Raw genomic sequence first — 19,881 nt, forward strand, 5'->3', positions numbered from 1 at the left:
TTCCCACCGTAGTGGTCCCTATTTTTCTACTTGCATTTTTATGTGCTTTCAAACTGCTAGGTTGGTAGAAGCTGGGACGAGTAACAGGCGCTCACTCTGTTACACGGCACTCGGGATTCGAACCGCCAAACTGCCAACCTTCTGATCGACAAGCTCAGCGTCCTAAACAAGTGATACTGCCATATATTTGTAGAATTCTCCTGCCATCTGTGTTTATGCAGGTTAGGGAATGCTAAAGCAGAACGGCTTTTGACTGGAACCAAAGTAGACTTCTATTATAAATATTGACTATTACAAGCAAAAACGTTTTAAATAATAAAGATTACCATGCTCGTAAATCAATGCAAATTTGTTTGGCAGGGGAGAAAAGTGAATCAAAAGCAAGTACCAGCAATGTCCCTGAGTCTCAACTTCCCAGGTAACTATTAAGAAACTCTACAGGTAGAAAACAAATGTTGCATGAAGGAGCCTCCATATTTTAGGTTTGCTTTCTGACTGGAAAATGTATCTCTGTACAGCACAGATGTTTTATACTAGCTCTTCATTCTTTTTGGCAAACCAATTGCTTCTTTTCAATAACTTTTTTTCAGACTGCTTCATATTCAATATTCCATTTGGCCAACAATTCATCCACATCATATTATTTGGAGTACCCATGCCTTTTTATTATTGGTCCACCTCCATAATATGGTTTATTTAGACCACTTCCTCACTTATTTGCCTTACAGGCAGAATGTGCTTTTGATAATGCCATATTGTAAGCTACTGTTCATCTACTGTATATCAGTGTTTCTCAACCATGGCAACTCCACAATTTATATATTTCAACTCCCAGGATTCCCCAGCCAGTATCCCCAGTGCAAGTAAAACCTCCCCAAAATATTTCATGCTTATTTAAAAAAAAATCTCTAGGAAAATTGGGCAAATGTATCTTATCTTGAAACTGTTCAGGTGAAAATACATAAAATGAAATAAAATTTCACTTTATATATCATTATTTTACCAACAAGGCAACTAACAATCAAACATAGTTAATAATTATGTCTGATCTCCTCCATACAATGATTCAATAGTTCCATCTTGGTCCAGAGAAAGACTGCCAAAATCATGAAAAGACCGCAAACTAAGTTCTACAACTAGGTTCTACAGGAATGGTCGAAAGACCTAGCTTGAAGAAGGTTGAGAGGGGACATAATAACTTCTTCAGGTATATCAAAGCTGTCACATGGTAGAGGGTCCATATTTATTCTCATTTGTTCCAGAAGCTGAGGCTCAAATCAGTGGGAGAAGAAGCAAAAACCTTTAAGGATGTAGAAACAGATAACACATTTGGAAAGCCTTCATAGTAAAAACTGTCACTCATGGAACAGGCCTCTTAGTTTCCTTCCAACTCTTTGATTCTATTTATAGTTTCTATAAATATGAAAACTAACTCAAAATATGAAGAAAAAAAGGTCAGTATGGTAGATAGTTAATGGAAATGTGAGGAGCAGCCTATGCCAGAGTTGATTGTATTGATCTGGTTGGTAAAGAGAGCATTGTTAGTTTTTCATGTTCACCTCTGGGTTACAGGAAAATATGGGGCACAGGAGACTTTGAATTCGGCAAACCACTTGGGAAAGGGAAATTTGGAGCAGTCTACTTGGCCAGAGAGAAGAAGACCCACTTCATCTTGGCTTTAAAAGTAATATTCAAGTCTGTCATGGAGAAAGCTCAGCTGGAACATCAGATTCGGAGAGAGATAGAAATCTTAAGTCATCTCAGGTAACCCAGCTGGAATGACATGGGATGAATGTTGAGCTCTTAGTTGGAAGGAGTTATCCTTGTCCTATTGCCCCTTTAGCTCTATCCTTTGGAACTAGATCATTGGAAAATATGGGTTTAGAAACAGTTACTTGAAATATAAACATAGAGCATAGCTAGAGGCACAGCATACTATTTCAGCATACAGCCAAAATCCAGTGCTCACCATCCCTTTAGAGCAAGATGGTATTTCCAAACATTGAAAAAATTGTTAGATCTGTGCAGAATAGTTTGGACGTTGCCTCAAAATCTGGATAGTTTCTTCTACCACATAGACGAAAGCTTCCATGAGTATTCAGAACAAAACAGTGCAGCTGCTCTGAAGTGAAGTGCCACTTAAAAAGCTGCTTCAGCTGAAGCTTTGAAGCAAAACTTCCTTTAAAAAAAATTGTAGTGCATGGCCCTAATGCAGATTCCAAATTAGTGCCTTGATCTCAAACTAATCCAGTCTTTTAAAATCAAAAGTAGTTTGTCCCCTTTCTTGACTTGGAAGTGGACTTTTTTTTAGATTGTCCCCCTAACCTTTGTGGACTATCCTTGAGACAGGAGTGTCTATCAGCATTCCTTTTTAAAGTCAATTTTCTAATAAGTCCTTTTGGATCACGAATCACAGTTGTAAATTTCTTCCCATCCTCCCCCCCCCATGCTTTCTCTAGACATCCAAACATTCTAAGAATGTATAACTACTTTCACGATAAGACACGGATTTTTCTGATGCTGGAATATGCTCCAGGGGGAGAGCTGTACAAGGAATTACTAAAAAATAAGCGATTTGATGATAATAGAACAGCCACCGTAAGTACTATCCTGTTAGACGAATATATTCTGTTAGAACCAAAACATAAGAAAAGCACTGAACATTAAAATATATACATAATTGGATTAATTACAAGTAATCATAATATATTTATCTGAGATACCAATAATCATAGAATTGAGTAATGAGAGTGGGATGGGGGGGTAGGGCAACCATCCTTGCTCTCCTTGACCTCTCACTAGCCTTCAATACCATTGGACATTGTATGCTTTTGAGTCAGCTATGGGGCAGGGGCTGGGTTACATTGGTTCAGCTCTTTTCTCCAAGGCTGGTCCCAATCGGTGAGAATAGGGAGTGAAAGATCCAGTCCAGGACCATTCCCTTGCGGCATAGCCCAGAGCTTGCTCTCTCCACTCCTCTTTAACATCTACACAAAGCAAGCCACTGAATGAGATCATCTGTCACCATGGATTGAGGTATCTTCAGTATCCTATTGATACTCAACTCTATATTTCCATTCCTGGTGATCCAACTGCTGCTGCTGCTGCTGCCTTCTCATGGTGCCTGAAGGCTGTGGACTCAGGGTCTGGATGGGGAACAACAGGCTTTGACTGAACCCTGGCAAGACCGAATGGCTTTGGGCGCATGGAACCCCAAGATCCAGGATTTTTACATCTTTAGTTCTGGATGTGGTGGCACTGCCCCAGACGGATCTGGTCCATAACTTGGGGGTTCACCTGCACTTGCAATTCCTGCATTCAGAACTTCAGGTTGTGCGCCAGTGTTGGCCTCTCCTAGATGCTGAGTCATTGGACTCAGTCATTCATGGCCTGGTCATCTTGTGTTTGGACTACTGCAATGTGATGTACATGGGCTACCCTTAAGAATTTTCAGAAGCTACAGCTGATGCAGAGTGAGGTGGCAGTTAGTTTTCGGAGCCTCAAGATTGGCCCATGTAATACCGCTGCTCTGCAAGCTGCAGTGGCTGCCTGTTTGCTTCCAGGTTCAATTCAAGGTGTTGGTAATTATCTTTAAAGGTCTTCATGACATGGGTCCAGGCTACTTGCAGGATCGTCTGATCCCACTGGCACTGGCCCCATCCCACCATGCCGGCAGAGGAAGCATGCTGCAGGCCCCATTGGTCAGGATATTCCGGCAGGCAGGATCCAGGAGAAGAGCCTTCTCTGCTATTACACATGCCTTATGGAATATCTTACCCTCTGGAGTGAGATTGGCTCCAACCCTCCTGACCTTCCACAAGAGCTTAAAGGTTGTACCTGGCTCTGCCAGTTGGCTTGGGGGTTCAAAGGAGGGGCTTCATGTTGGGGGTGTTGATAGATTAATATAAGATGCCACCACCACCACTGCTCATCCTACTCCCTCCCTCCCTTCCCATCTTTTACCTATTGTATTCTGTTAGAACCAAGATATAAGAAAAGCATTGCATGTGTTAAAATATATAAATAATTGGATTAATGAGGAGATGTAATCATAATATTGAGAGTCATCAATATTGCATTGGGAGCCTTGCAAAAAAAAACAGGTGATAATCTGAAGGAAGAACAAAAGAAGCTGAGTTTTCTGCTTCTTTAGTTCTCCCCAATTCCATAGGGAAATATCTTATGTGATATAGCAACTGCTTGGATTAAAATTGACACCATGGCAAAGGCATTAGTTGCACTGATGAGAAGAAAACTCCTTGGTGTAAAAGATTATAGTGTGTGTGTGTGTGTGTGTGTACACACACACATACATATACACACACACACAGACACACACAGAGACACACACAGACACACACAGACACAGACACACACACACACACACACACACACACACACATATATATACATACATACATGTATGTAGATCTTTGGTCATTCGGGTTTTTTCCCACGTAGAATTGAAGGTGTAAGAGCAACGTTTCGACGAAATCTAATTGCTAATAAAGAATTTAGGGAGGCTGAAATCATTTCAAACTTCTTATGTTCTCATCAGTCAGTCAGACCCTTTTTATCTGAGATTCGAACCTGGGCTGATTATATTTTAGGCAGTTGCTTTAACTTCCTGAGCCACAGGTTCTTTCTCTCTTTATTAGCTAGGAAGCAAGGGAGATATATGTGTTAAATATTTGTCAAGTCTTTTGAATACGCCTTGCTAATTAAATCTTTCTTTCCTGTTTGGCCTAACTATATATATATAAAGAGAGAGAGAGTGTGTGTCTATATTATAGCTAATGTGTTGGAAATCGAGATCTGACATTAACTACCTGCTATATTTTAACACATGATGTACCAAAACAGTACATTGAAGAAATAGCTGATGCTCTGATGTACTGCCATGCTCAGAAAGTGATCCACAGAGATATCAAGCCTGAAAATCTCCTTTTAGGATTAAGAGGGGAGCTGAAGTTGGCGGATTTTGGCTGGTCAGTGCATACGCTTTCACGGAGGTAGGTCGCTTGCTGACGTGCATTTCTTCATAAAGAAAAAACAAACAGGAGAAATGGCCTATAAGCAAAATGCAGACTATCTTAACTCATGGTGCATGGTGAATTTGGGACTAGGAGAACATTTCACATTCTGGAGCATAGATTAAGATCTTTTAAGCTATCAGCTCTGCACAATGCTAAATAAGCCCAATTTTGTTTAAAATATGCGTTCATTGGGTATGACAATTCAGATAATTAACCCAAATAATGTTCAAACCTGTTTCCTTCCTTCCTTATTATCCATGCATTTTGGATCAATGTCCAAAGCCCTGTTTTGCCTTTCTTTCCCCCATTCAAATATGATATATGGCTGGTAGATCAAGTGATAGAGCCAACAGATCCTTGTTGCCAACAGTCATCCACCTGGTCTCCCACAATTCAAGCTGTCTTGATTCCAATAAATGAGACAGTTCAAACAAATTTCAAGCATTGTTTATCTAATAAGTCTTAATAATGAAAGGAAGCATCGGCACTCATGGAGGGATGCCAGAATCTGAAATCTCCTTCCCCCCCCAAACCCATCGTATCATGCACAATTCCCACCCTTATTTACACGTCATAATCACATTATCCAATTAGTTTTACATCTGACGTTTCACTTCCCTTTCTGTGCACGGGCTTTTCTTATCTTCTCCAAACATCCGGATGACATTTCCCCCCCTCCCTTCAGTGATTCAAAGTGAAGCAGTTAAAAGGCTGTCTCTTATATTGTCAGTGCAAAAACATGTCAATGTTTGCAGCATTGACACAAGTGCTATTTTTGGTGGCTACAAGGGCACATCCGTGTTGTCTTCTTTGTAATAGTATGGAAGTACTGTTTTCTCCTGGAGTTTTTGAACTCCAGTCTATCTGGCCTTAATAATTCTGCCTTTAAATGAACAGACTGTCATGGTTCCGATAGATGAAACCCATCAAAAGAACTTCAAGGCAAAAATTCTTCCTTAAAGAACATTTTATTCAGGAAACAAATTATCGGCACTATATAGTTGAACCCCAAAACTAAATTTCCTTCCCCCCAATACAAAGTAACAAAGTGCAATTCCCACCCCCAATAAGCTGTCATAAATCACATTCCCCAATTAGCCTAAAACACAGGCTTTCTCCCCAGCTCAGCCCACCAAAACATTATCAGTTCGTCTTTGGGTTCCCACAAAGCAGCGTTATTATTATGGCTAACTGAGCTCGAGCATTTATCCCAACCCCCCCCCCCTTTCTGCACCTGATTTCTAATTGCCAGAAAAAGCTTGTTAAAAGCAAAGAGAAAATGGCTGACATTTTCATCAGTTGTCAGAGCGGGAACATCCAATGCTTACAGCATTGACACAGACTCTCTGTGTGGAAAATAGTTAATTGTTTTTTTGTTCAAGCTGCTTGGCTCTGGCTTGGGTGCCTTGCTCTTCCTGTAGCATTTTGTATTAAAATGCTGTTAACTGGCCTGTAGGGTAAATTAATTTTATTAATCAGAATGTTCTTGTCCAAATAGTTCCCCAGCCATGGTAAGGCTTCTAGAGCAGAGTTTCCAGAAATCAAATGGCATTTATATGTGCAAAATACTTGTGCTACAGTATTGCTAATCTTTGGCCTTTTCTGTGGGTAAAGAAATGACCAGTTATCTGGATTTTTTCCCCCCCAGGCTTTGCTGAATCTCCGATTTCACTTGGATTTTACTGAATAGTGACTGAAAAGAAATCACAAACGCAATCACTTGAACACTGTATTTTTTTTTCTCGTTTCTCTTTTTAAATAGGAGGACAACGCTATGTGGCACCTTAGATTATCTTGCTCCAGAAATGATAGAAGGGAGTCCCCATGATGAAAATGTTGATGTGTGGTGTGTTGGCATTCTTTGTTATGAGTGTCTTGCAGGATATGCACCTTTTGTAGCATCCACTCGTAAGGAGACATTCAGACGAATAATGGAGGTACGTTCTTCCAAACCAAAGGCCTGTGAGATACTACTTACAACAGTAACTGGAAACTCATGGCCAGATGTTATCTCTATTCATGAATGTATACCAAAATTCGGATTACATTGAAGAGACCAGGAGGCACTCACACATGCCTTGTTCTATTCATATGACAAAAATCCCAGAAAGAATTTCAGAAACTTTACAATAAGGTGTTTCATTACCAAATTAAGTAACAACATCAGTGTTAGCACTGATAACATTACCTGGTTTGGTCACAAAACACCTGCAACAAAGTTACCAAACTCAGAGAGCACCAAGGGCCCCACTGTTCAACCCTGAGCTACAAATATTCTCTTCTATTGGTTTACAGTAAGAGTGCAAAAAATACGATTTAAATGTGGCTTGGTGTAGTATCGCTTTTGTGGTCTTCAGAGAAGGTTGGCTCAAAAATATGGCCCCTCTTTTGTATTGATCAAGGCTGGTGGGTTTGACAGGAAATGTGGCATTCATCTTACCCTGTGAAGCTTGCAAATGGGCCCTGGTTGCATCCACAAACACAGTGCGTCTCAACATGCCACAAAAAGCCTGATGTGGTCCTTGAGCTGATGGTGATTACACACCTTTACCATACCATTAGCAGAAAGGCTTGCACCAGGAACAGCAGCAACAAGTGTTGTCAGTCAAACAGGAAAAAAACAACAACCAGACAGATTGGTTGGAGAAGCAGACCACGGTTCAGTTAAACTTTTCACAATATAATTGCTTTCATAACAAAATCTAACTTTAAAAAAAATTCTTTTAAGGTGAATTTTAAATTTCCTCCTTGGATATCAGAGGGGGCCAAGGATCTAATTGCTAAAGTTCTTAACCGTACATCTTCTATGAGACTTCCTCTAAAAGGAATAATGGAACATCCATGGGTTAAGACAAAGTCAAGAAGAATTTTGCCACCTGTCTACAATGAAGTGGAAAAGTAAAGGTTTATGGTATCTCCTAAAGGCTCTTAGCTCATTTTCTTTGTGAATTTCTCTTGTATCTCTTTAAATGGCTAGTTGTTTGTTGTAGTAGATAGATATTGAATCACTATTGTAAATGACTTTCTCACATTCTTATTTAAATGGCTTCTGGCTACTAATGGCAATAATATTGTGTGTTAGCTGGATTTGTAAAGTGAGGGTATTAGTCGTTAATGTAATAGGGGAAACAAGTGTATTATTTTAAAAATAAAACATGACTCACAAGGCAATAGCAATTGGGAGAGATGGTATAGATATAGAGGGTATATTGCTCTGTTCATAATATCTTCGAATAAGAGAACCAATTGACTGTTTTCTCTTTGAAAATATAATACTAACATTCTGAAAAGTGGGGAGTAAATAGTAAGAAAAAACTACTAACCTTCATCAGGAAAAACACCTTTTTCCTTTTTGTGTAGCCTTCTGCATACGAACAACATCTGGCACTGTCAGATCTGTGTAGGGATTAGAGCTTGCCTTAAAATCTTGCCTTAAAAATAAAAATGGTAAAATACCCAAGCTAATAAAAATAGTATTATATTTACTTGTTGCCTTCTCAAACTGAATTTTTTTTCCTGAATATTTTGAGGAGGCTCAAATTACAAATGCACCATATACAGTTTGACTCGAAAACTACATAATCAAGGAAAAATCTCTTAAGCCACTATAGTACTGCTGAGTAATTTTTACTTGATATCAAATTATGATTGCAACGGACTTTTGAGGTCTTCTAGTCCAACTCTCTAGTCAAGCAGGAGACCCTATAGCAGGGGTGTCAAACTGCCAGCCCACAGGCCGGTTGCATCATATGGAGGTTGTGCCCACCCCAGCTCCGGCAATACAAAAAAAGTCACAATACGACACATCACGTGACGCGAGTTTGACACCCATGCCCTATGCCATTTCAGACAAATGCTTGTCCAAGCTCTCCTTAAAAGCTTCCAGTGTTGGAGCACCCACAACTTCCGGAGGCAAGTCATTCCACTGATTAATTGTTCTCACTGTCAGGAAATTTCTCCTTAGTTCTAGGTTGCTGTTCTCCTTGATTAGTTTCCAGCCATTGTTTGTTGTCCTGCCTTAAGGTGTTTTGGAAAATAGGCTGACCCCGCTCTTCTTTGTGGCAGCCCCTTAGATATCGGAACGCTGCTATCGCTACAATACTTTACACTGTTACTGTATAAACCCAACTAGTTAAATAAGGGACAGTTAAGCAAACCATTAATATTTCACACGTAAAAGCAAGACCTGCAGTTAAAGCAGTTATATGGAGTTTGGGATATACGTAAACATGGTGGAGAAAAACGATAAACATAACGTCTAGAATGCTTTCCCACCCTTTTACCAGCAGTGGGTAAATAAGAGGCATCTATTATATAGGGACGCGGTGGCTCAGTGGGTTAGGACGCTGAGCTTGTCGATCAGAAGGTCGGCAGTTTGGCGGGTCGAATCCCGAGTGCCGCGTAGCAGAGTGAGCGCCTGTTACTCGTCCCAGCTTCTGCCCACCTAGCAGTTCGAAAGCACGTAAAAATGCAAGTAGAAAAATAGGAACCACTCCGGTGGGAAGGTAACAGTGTTCCGTGCGCCTTTGGTGTCTAGTCATGCCGGCCACATGACTACGGAGACGTCCTCGGACAAGCGCTGGCTCTTCGGCTTTGAAAGAGATGAGCACCAGCACCTAGAGTCGGAAATGACTAGCACGCATGTGTAGGGGAACCTTTACCTTTTTTTATTTTTCTTCCATTCTTCTATTGTTGTATTTCTGCTTTCCCTTCTATTTGTGTCGTGCACATATAATAATAATAATAAACCTTTATTGTTAAAGTACAACATGTGTACATTGAGATTAGCTCTCTCCCCCCAACACACAGTGACAACAAACCCTCCATCCCACCACACTATGTGAACCAACTACACCACACACCGGCCTCCCAAGTCAATTCTGCATAAGATTAAGGTAAAGGTAAAGGTTCCCCCGCACATGCGTGCTAGTCGTTTCCGACTCTAGGGGCCGGTGCTCATCTCCGTTTCATAGCCGAAGAGCCAGCGCTTGTCCGAGGACGTCTCCGTGGTCATGTGGCCGGCATGACTAGACGCCAAAGGCGCACGGAACGCTGTTACCTTCCCACCGGAGTGGTCCCTATTTTTCTACTTGCATTTTTACGTGCTTTCGAACTGCTAGGTGGGCAGAAGCTGGGATGAGTAACAGGCGCTCACTCTGTTACGCGGCACTCGGGATTCGACCCGCCAAACTGCCGACCTTCTGATCGACAAGCTCAGCGTCCTAACCCACTGAGCCACCGCGTCCCTTGCATAAGATTATGTCCCATTTAAAAGCCTAACAGCCCACGGATAAAAGCTATTTTTCAGCCTGTTGGTACGGCTGGCTATATTCCTATATCTCCTACAGGGCAACGAGCCCTGGCGATGTCATCCAGTGGTGTCAGGGAACAGCCCACAATGTCTTGTGCTGTGCTCACTACCCTCTGTAATACTTTCCTATCCGCGGCTGTCAGACCAGCATACCAAACCACAATACCATACGAGAGGACGCTCTCTATAGTAGACCGGTAAAAGAGTGTCATTAGCTGTTGTTCTACCCTGTTCTTCCACAAGACCCTAAGAAAGTGAAGCCTCTGTTGGGCCTTTCTAGCCACCTGAGTTGTGTTAACTTCCCAGGTCAGATCTTCACAGAGGTAGACTCCCAGAAATTTAAAGGAGGAAACTCTCTCTACACAGTTCTCTCCGATGTAAAGTGGGGCAGGTTCCTCCTTTTTTCTCCATAAGTCTAACACCATTTCTTTCGTCTTGCCGATGTTTAGGTGCAAGTTGTTGTTACTACACCATATGGATAGTTTTTGTACCTCTGCCCTATATGCTGTCTCATCCCCACCTGTAATAAGACCCACCACAGTTGTATCATCTGCGAACTTGATTATCGCAGTGGATGGGTCAGATGATACACAATCATAAGTGTATAAAGAGTACAGGTAGGGGCTAAGCACACAGCCCTGTGGCGTGCCGGTGCAAAGCTTCAGGGGGGTGGACAAAGCAGAGCCGACCCTCACTGTTTGTAACCGATCCCTAAGAAAGTCTTGAATCCAATCGCAGATGGCGGGAGAGAATTTCAAGTCAGTCAGCTTCTCAATGAGAATGCTCGGCAAAATGGTGTTGAAAGCCGAGCTGTAGTCAACAAAAAGCATCCTGACATAACTTCCAGGCTTCTCGAGATGACTTGCTACAGAGTGTAAAGCAGTAGCTATGGCATCGTTTGTCGACCTATTTCCCCTGTAGGCAAATTGATGTTTATCAAAGTCCAGTGGGAGGCATGTCCTAAGATGTTGGAGAACCAATCTTTCGAAGCATTTCATGACTACAGACGTTAATGCAATAGGTCTGTAGTCATTCAGGCACTCAACTGCAGTTTTCTTGGGGACTGGGACAATGGTAGCTGCTTTCAAGCACGATGGTACACATGCCGTTTGCAAGGAGATGTTAAAAATCCTTGTCAGGACCCCTGCTAATTGATTGGCACAATTCCTGACCACTATCCCCAGCACCCCATCTGGGCCTGCTGCTTTGCTGGGATTCACAGCCTTCAATACAGCTCTCACTTGGTGTTCATACAGGGTGAGTGGCTGAGAGTCAGAAGGCCGGCCAGCAAAGGCTACGGGGTCTGGTCTTTTAACCTCGTAGCGGGCGAAGAAGATATTCAGCTCCTCAGCCAACGAGGCATCGGTGTTTGCCATGCTCCTCGTGCTGCCCTTATATTTGGTTAAGTGCTGCAGTCCCTGCCATACTTGCCTTGGATCGTTGTTCACTAAATGGTTCTCCACCTTTTGTTTGTATTGTTGTTTTGCCATCCTAATGCCTCTTCTGAGTTTTGCCCTGGCCTCTCTGTATCTGTCCCTGTCCCCCGCCTTAAAGGCAGAATCCCGGGCTCTCAGGAGTGTTCGTATCTCTGCAGTCATCCAGGGTTTACAGTTCCCGTAAACTCTAATGCACTTATCCGTTGTTACACTATCAGTGCATGTTCTAATATAAGAGAGTACGGCACCTGTATATGAATTTAGATCTTGTTCTTCAAATATACTCGTGTCAGTGGTTTCAAAGCAGTCCTGCAACTGACCGAGAGCACCCACTGGCCGGGTTCTGACCCTTTTTGTGACTGCCTGAGTCCTTTTCCTGAGAGGAACATACTTTGGGCACAACAAGAGTGAAAGATGGTCAGATGTACCCAGGTGGGGAAGAGGGAAAGCTCTGTATGCCTGTTTCAGATTGGAATACACATGGTCCAAAGTGTTCTTCCCTCTGGTGGAAACTTGCACATACTGTACAAACTTAGGGAGAACTGTCTTCAGACAAGCTTGATTGAAGTCCCCAGCCACGATAAGAGCGCCCTCTGGGTGAGTTTGCTGCTTCCTGGTGATAACGTCATACAGCTTAGAAAGTGCCATGTTGACATTGGCATCAGGTGGAACATAAACAGCTATAATAATTACCACAGTAATTTCTCTAGGCAGATAGAAAGGCCTACATATAACAGTCATCAGTTCCACATCTGGGGAGCAATACGTGTATACCAATCTGCTGTTAACACACCATTCACAGTGTATGTACACACACAGTCCTCCTCCTTTACCCTTCCCAGAGCGTTTATCTCTGTCAGAGCGGTGAAAAACTCGGCTTATCAACTCCACAGCTTCATTCAGTATCTCTGAATGTAGCCAGGTCTCCGTGACAACGATCACACAGCATTCCTGGAGAGGCCTGCTTTCTGCTAACTGCAGCTGTAATTCGTCAATTTTATGGACGAGGGATCTGGCATTGCTCAGAAAAAGGCTCGGCAATGTTGGTCTAAAAGGCTGCCTTCGAAGTCGAGTCAGAATCCCAGCCCTGCAGCCACATTTTTGCTTTCGCTCCTTTCTCTTTCGCTTACGTCGTCTCCTCCCCAGCCCGAAGACAATCCATGGAGATCCTGGAGGCCTCGCTATGCAGTTCGGTATGTTTTGTGACTGCTGAAAATCACTAGTAATTTTAGATTGCCTTGCAAGCCCGATGTTTAACAGCTCTATACGTGAGTAGGCTATTTTAGCCCCTTGCACTACACTGTGCACATTCATCCATACGCATATTAATCCAATCACCACATACCAGTACATATGTGCACTGTGAAATAAGAAATAGGCTGAATATGCTGTGATCATTAAAGAAGAGGGGGCGAAGTCCAAAATTTAGGAAATGGGAAGCATTCCAAGCCTCTTCTTAATGGCATGGACTACAGAATTTTTTTCAAGAATGTTTTTTTCCTGCCTCCCCCGGCTTGATCAGGGCCATTTTTTTATTTATTTCAGCTTTCTTTTGATTGCCTTTCTCTTCACAGCAGACTTGGTACAATTTTGTTGTTTTTAAAAGACTTATTCTGCTTTTGGACAGATTTTAGTCCTGGGTCCCTTGAGGTAATCTATTTCCAAACTTCCCATTTGCTTAGAAAAAGCAAATGGTTGGTGTTCACGGGACCAAGACCACTCAACAGGAGAACCTTATCGGACAAGCAAATATTTTGGCAAGGTATACAATTGCTCACCTACAGATTAGGATGGATAAGGCTTGGGGCATTTGGGGCTACTAAACCGTCTCTTTGTGATGTGGACTCCGTATCTCACCAAGCAAAAAACTGGCAACCATGGCTTGCCGTGCGTGAAGCCAACTTCAGTCCCTTCTCACCCCCTTCCTCTAAAACAGTTATCTTGAGTTAATCTGCCATTACTTTCAGTTCTTCAAAATATACCTTCCTTGAATAATCAGATCAAAATTTTGTTGGGCTGTATAATTTAGGTTTTATAGGCCTGCAGAGGAAGAATCAACTGCTCTGCTTCTGAAAAATTGGGGTGTGCAAACAAAGCTCCTCATTTATTTCCTTTAGCAGAGAGCCTCTCACAGAAAGACAATAATTCCTTTATCAAATCAGTCTCTATTATCTATAAATATCCAATTCCTTTGTGGGAGGAAAAGCCAGGCAAAGACGGTCCTATTAAAGTATGTTCTCTTATACTCTAAATTGATGTTGAAGAATGTGTGAATTATCTATTTTATGAATAACACTGATACCAAATAGCTTACTCACTTGGAGATAATTACAATTGTCTATCCAAAGTTCAAATCCAAGCAAAGGAATTACACAAAATATCAGCAGGTTGTTGTGATTCAGGGTCAGCCTGTGGGTTCGGCAGTTGGGTCGGATGGTTCAGAGGAGGAGGAGGGGGTGTTGGAGAGGTTGCTGAGGGTGTTGGAGAGCTTGCTGATGAGAGCCCTCAGCCAGGCCCCTCCCACCTGGTTACGACGCAGACCCAGCTGTGTGAGCCTGACAGCGTGGATGAAGATGACCCACAGCTGGCCCTGTTCAAGGACGCCCGACGCAGGAGGCAGTCAATCAGGAGTAAACAGAGGAAGGCAATGGGGCACCTCAGAAGGAGGCAGAGAGAAGCCATGCCCTGAACTGTATAAAAGGGGAATGTGTGGGAGGGCTGGTTTGCTGAAGGCAACCGTTTGAATAGCTCCTGTTTCATGGTTCGTGTCTTGTTTTTGCTCTGTTTGCTTTTGTGTCCATAAATTTGGCAGGCTTAGTTCCAGCCTCTTGCCTTCTTGTAAAGGGGTTGTCCCTGCCTTATCTGCAGGGCCGGTAGTAGGCTGGTACAGAACACAGGTATAGAACATCTTATAGCACAAGAAATGTGACTAGCAGCAAAATAGTGATTGTAGCAACTCCTTACTATTGCTCACAATGCAAAAAATATTTTGCTTCTGGGTGAGAAAAATATCTTGCTGTCTTTGGATATTCTGTTTCATTACTGAGAACTCAAATTTGTTAACACGATTCCAGGGTGCACAAGGTCTATTTCTTTGGATTGCTACAACTGCCTTGAGGCAGCAGAGATATTCTGTACTTATATCCAAACACAGCCCCATTTTCCCAATTCACAAGAGTCAAGTGATACCTTAGTCAGAAAAAAAAACAAGCTTAATTGAAAAGAATGCTTTTGTGGCCCAATTTTGCTATGAGAACTCTTTGAGGAATGGTGCTGTATAAATCAAAACATCCAAAGGAAATCCAATGCCTCTGAGCAATTCCTTGAGAAACATTCCAGAACTCTAATCATCCTTACAGCCATTAGCCTGCTACAACAATAGCAAAAGTTTTGCATAGTCTTATCTTTTAACAAAGGTTATGATAAAACCAGATTTCCATGGATGAATGCTCCTTTGGCCCTAGCTGCACCCCATTTAGCCAGGAAGAAAATTATCTCAAACAATGTAAGACTTTGGCCTGCAGTGCCAAAGATTTTGGGATAGATGAAAGATCAGCCACCATGCATAGAGTGTTCAGGAGGGCTGCACAACCACAGGTTATACTTGTCATCTTTTACATATTATTTTTCATTTTCTTTTTCTCATCTCTTTGCATTCTCTTTTTCTTTCCTCTACTTTTTACATTTTTCTTACTTTATATTAGTTTATCTTTGTGCTGTTCTAATAAAATTATGATTAAAAAAAACTAAGTGGTGTGAGAAGGTACAGTTTGAGATCTGGGTGGATTCATGCCATACTTTGTTTTGCTTTGAGAGATACTTTAAACAGCAGGTTAGTGACAGATGCTTCCAATTTCTTACAGGAAATGCAAGTTCAGTGGCAGGAACTTTAATTCTGAGACACTAACTTTAGGCCCGGCAACTTTGATTAAGCTGACTAAAGAAATCATAAAGGCTGATTTGAGGAGCTATTTGAAATTTCACAATGACAAAGTATTACAAATATTTTGCCTTTTTTCACCATGGGTGGTCAACCGCATAAGGAAATGGTATATTGCAAGCTTGGTTTTGATTCATTAAAAATAGATTTTCCCAGTTTAGTGTTTTCAGATAGGTAAGACTACAATTATGTATAACTTTCATAAAAGTTTCATCTCATGAAAGTTTACCTGCATGTACATCTTTTACCCGCATGTACTTCTTCCCTGGTGAGTTCCTATTAAAAATAATAGTAAAAACATGGTTCCAAGAGAAAGCATATTGAAACTATCAGCCTTTAGTAGTAAATGTTAGAATGGTAATAAATGTAAATGTTAGAACGGTAATAAATAAATGCCCTTCCATTACTACCAGCCACTGTGGATGGATTATTTAACTTTCAGGAGAAAAAATCTTGAAGGTAAGATCTCTAGGACAGCAGAAGAGCCTACTTATGAAAGCCATGGAACTTTGGATTTTTTTTTTAAAGGCTGAACGGCCATCTCTCAGGGCTGATTTATTTGTTAGATGCGTGTATAAAATGTGCTTAAATGCGTGCAGACAAATGATCACAAATATTAAAAGTCAATGCTAAAAATATTACCATATTTTCTGGCGTATAAGACGACTTTTTAACGCATGAAAATCTTCTCAAAATTTGGGGGTCGTCTTATACGCCCAGTCGCCTTATACGCCGGAAAATAGTAAATCCTCAGGAGCAGAGACGTTAGTGGAAACGGACAAATCCAGCGCTCGAGAATGGTGAAAGACGGCCTCCTCATAAATAAACCGACCAGCCCAACCGAGGCTGAGGCTCCAGCTTACCGGCGTCCTAGGGCAGGAGAGCCCTTTTTTTTTTGAAGGGAGCGGGAGTCAAGCACGTGCCGAGCCACCAGCGCTCGGCGAGCACGGGAGCTCAAGGGAGCACGGGAAGCCAGGCGGGGGCTGACCTGACATGTTCGCGCGGAGCTGAGCTTCACCCGACCCTGGGAGTTCGACTTCAGGGCGTGGTGCCGTGGCCAGACCTACAGGAACACCCGCCCGGGAAGGCGCAGCTTGGGAATTGCGACAGGCAGACCGCAGCGGAAAGCTGGCGCTGGGGCTTCAGCAACCCAGGGTCGCCCCTCCGCCCTGAAGTAGAAGGCGGCCTTTTGAAAAATAAATATTATAATATGTGCGGGGTTTTTCCCCTTTATTTCTTTTTCCCCTTTCTGTATACTCCAGCGATAACTTATGCAAGTGAAAGGAGGAAAAACCCCGAGTTTGCATTTTCTTGGAAAACTTTAGAAAAGCACAGCATAATGCAGGGGAGGGTAAATGGGCTTCTCGATCTCAGTGCCACACAGGGCTCCTTCTGGTTTCTAGTTATTTGGAAACTCGGGGCTTTCTTTGAGGGAATCTCAAACTTGCGGCGCAGGGCTGAGCCCGTTTCTTTCACCACCACCCCCCGCCCTCCGCCACCCTTTTCATTAACTAACCTACGGAAAGAACCGCCTTCTTTCAGACCTGGTGCCTTCCCAAAGTGTTGGGCCACAATGCTCGTCGCTCCTGGCCGAAACAGCCAGCGTGTGTGGCTGAAGTAGAAGGAGGCGCCAACGCGAGAGGAGATGAGGTTTAGGCGAGGCAGAGCAAAGCTGATCTCGAGGCCAAAAGCTCTTGATAAACCTTCACCTAATTGAGAAGCAGCCCTGACTTCCTACTTACCCGTATTTTCCGGCGTATAAGACTTTAACCCATGAAAATCATCTCAAAAGTTGGGAGTCGTCTTATATGCCCAGTCGTCTTATATGCCCAGTCGTCTTATACGCCGGAAAATACGGTATTAAAATGAAAATATATCAACACCAGGCATGGGGAGAGGGAGAGAGAAAGTATATATCCACTTCAGTAGTGCAGCCATCTGAACATATGTCCAGTTCCCTGGGAAACCACAGGCCTGATGATATAACCAGGTCTTGAGGATTTCCAAAACATTAACAGAGATGGAGCTCACATAACTTTGGGTGGGGGAAGAATGTTCCACAAGGTGGGTGCCTGAGTTTGGAGGCAACACTTGAGACTTGCCATACTATATCTAGCAGATGTAATAGATAATAATAATAATAATAATTTAATTTCTATACCGCCCTTCTCCCGAAGGACTCAGGGCGGTGTACAGGGCAATACAATAAAATACAACATACAAAAATTAAAAAATATTAAATATTACAGCCCAATTCAATACAATTAATACAATAACATTAAAATACCCCTAAACCCATCAGACCAGGCCGGCTTGTTCAAATATGTTTTTAGGTCACGTCGGAAGGAGCGAAGGTTGGGAGCCATCCGGAGCTCCACCGGTAAATGGTTCCACAGGTCTGGCGCGCCGACAGAGAACGCCCTCCCCCTGGGGGCCGCCAGTCGACACTCTTTGACCGACGGCACCCTGAGGAGGCCCTCTCTGTGGGAGTGCACTGGACGAAGGGAAGTTGATGCCGGCCGCAGATGCTCCCGTAAGTAATATCACTTTTTAAAATGCTAATAATGAAGCCTAAAATTCCTGGCCAGCACCATGGACTGGGAAGCAAATGGGCAAACAATGTAGCTCAAATTGCAGAAGGTTGGACTACATTAGACATGTCAAACTCATGATGTCACATGACATCACACAAGGTATTGTCGTTGCCAGCAGTGGGGTGGGCATGGCTTCCGCGTGACACATCTGGCCCACGGGCTGGCAATTTGACAACTCTGGACTACATCCTTGTGCCCTTTCTAATGCTACAATTCTGAATGGGATTATTAGGGGAGTTACAGCCAACCCATTGGGCTGCACCTAATTTGGAAAAACCTAAAGAGCTTTACCTGGAATTTATTATTAGCATTTTTAACATATCAATCAGGAGAACATGTTGTTTTTTTCTTATCCATTTCTTTTTAGTATGCGAGAACTTGTTTTTTCAGCACTAAACAATAGAGACCTTATTCTGAAAGTCCTTGGATATAACTTGCAAGTTTTAAGGAAGATACAAACCCAGTTGGAAAAGAAATGTAACTCAAATTTACCACTTACGGAATGTTATCTAGAATCAATGTTTTCTATTGTTCAAGCCTCACATATGAACAGTGTCTTTTTATTATTGGGTATATATCATAACGGTAGTGTGTCTGACTGATTTGAATATATAGCATTTTGTGGGGTACTTGGTGCTCTCTGAGCTTGGTGGTTTTCTTCCAAATGTTTCATTACCAAACTAGGCAACATCATCAACTCTGAGCTACAAATATTCTTTCATTAATAAAAGTAGTCCTTCACTTATGCCCATAATAGAGCAGGGGGTTGGACTAGATGACCTCCAAGGTCCCTTCCAACTTATTATCATTTCCATTGCTAAGTGACACAGTTGTTAAGTGAGTTTTGCCCTGGACTGCCCCGGACCTTCACTCGTTTCGCCGGGACCTGAAAACTTGGTTATTTGATCTTTCTGAGGGGGTTTTAATTTAACTTTAAATTTTAAATTTTAATTTGTTTTAATTGTGGGCTAGTCTTAATTTAATTCTATTTTAATTGTATTTATTTGTATTGTTTTAATTCGCCCTGTAAACCGCCCTGAGTCCTTCGGGAATAGGGCGGTATATAAAATCAATCAATCAATCAATCAATCAATAAAATTATAGGATCCTTCTTGCCACAGTTGCTAAGTGAATCATTGCAGTTGTTAATGACAAGGCTGTTAAGTGAATCTGGCTTCCCCATTTTGTCAGAAAGTTACAAAAAGTAATCACATAATCCCAGGATCCCAGAACCATCATAAATATGAGTCAGTTACCAAGTGGCACAAATTTTGATCGCATGACCACAGAGATGCCGCAAGTTGTGTGAAAAAAACCGATGTTTTTTCAGTTCCATTGTAACTTCACTTAAACAAACGGCTGTAAGTCGAGGACTACCTGTATTGCATTTTTGTTTCTAACTGCTGAAACAGTCTTTTTCTACAATTACTTAACTTCAACTCCCAGAATTCCTGAGTCAGCTGACTCAGGAATTCTGGGAGTTGAAGTCCATGAGTCATAAAAGAGCCGAGGTTGCCTACCCCTGACTTAACCTGTGCTTGAGCTGAAATATAATAATAATAAT

At 42.2% G+C, this 19,881-nt stretch overlaps 2 protein-coding genes across 2 annotated transcripts in view; one reads left to right on the forward strand and one right to left on the reverse strand.

Moving 5' to 3' along the window:
* Positions 1–19,881, reverse strand: part of TUBB1 (tubulin beta 1 class VI) — a 917,325-nt gene that overhangs the window by 865,531 nt on the left and 31,913 nt on the right. The gene's annotated exons all lie outside the window — the stretch shown is intronic.
* Positions 1,441–7,938, forward strand: LOC310637727 (aurora kinase B-B-like; the record flags this gene model as incomplete). The annotated part of the gene is made up of 6 exons (XM_083358228.1): positions 1,441–1,454; positions 1,573–1,764; positions 2,460–2,598; positions 4,864–5,012; positions 6,799–6,973; positions 7,765–7,938. The coding sequence occupies 6 exons, from the start codon at positions 1,441–1,443 to the stop codon at positions 7,936–7,938; spliced, it is 843 nt and encodes a 280-aa protein (XP_083214354.1).

This window comes from Vipera ursinii (assembly GCF_947247035.1).
Source record: "Vipera ursinii genome assembly, chromosome: 3".
In the NCBI taxonomy this organism is placed as follows: Eukaryota; Metazoa; Chordata; class Lepidosauria; order Squamata; family Viperidae; genus Vipera; species Vipera ursinii.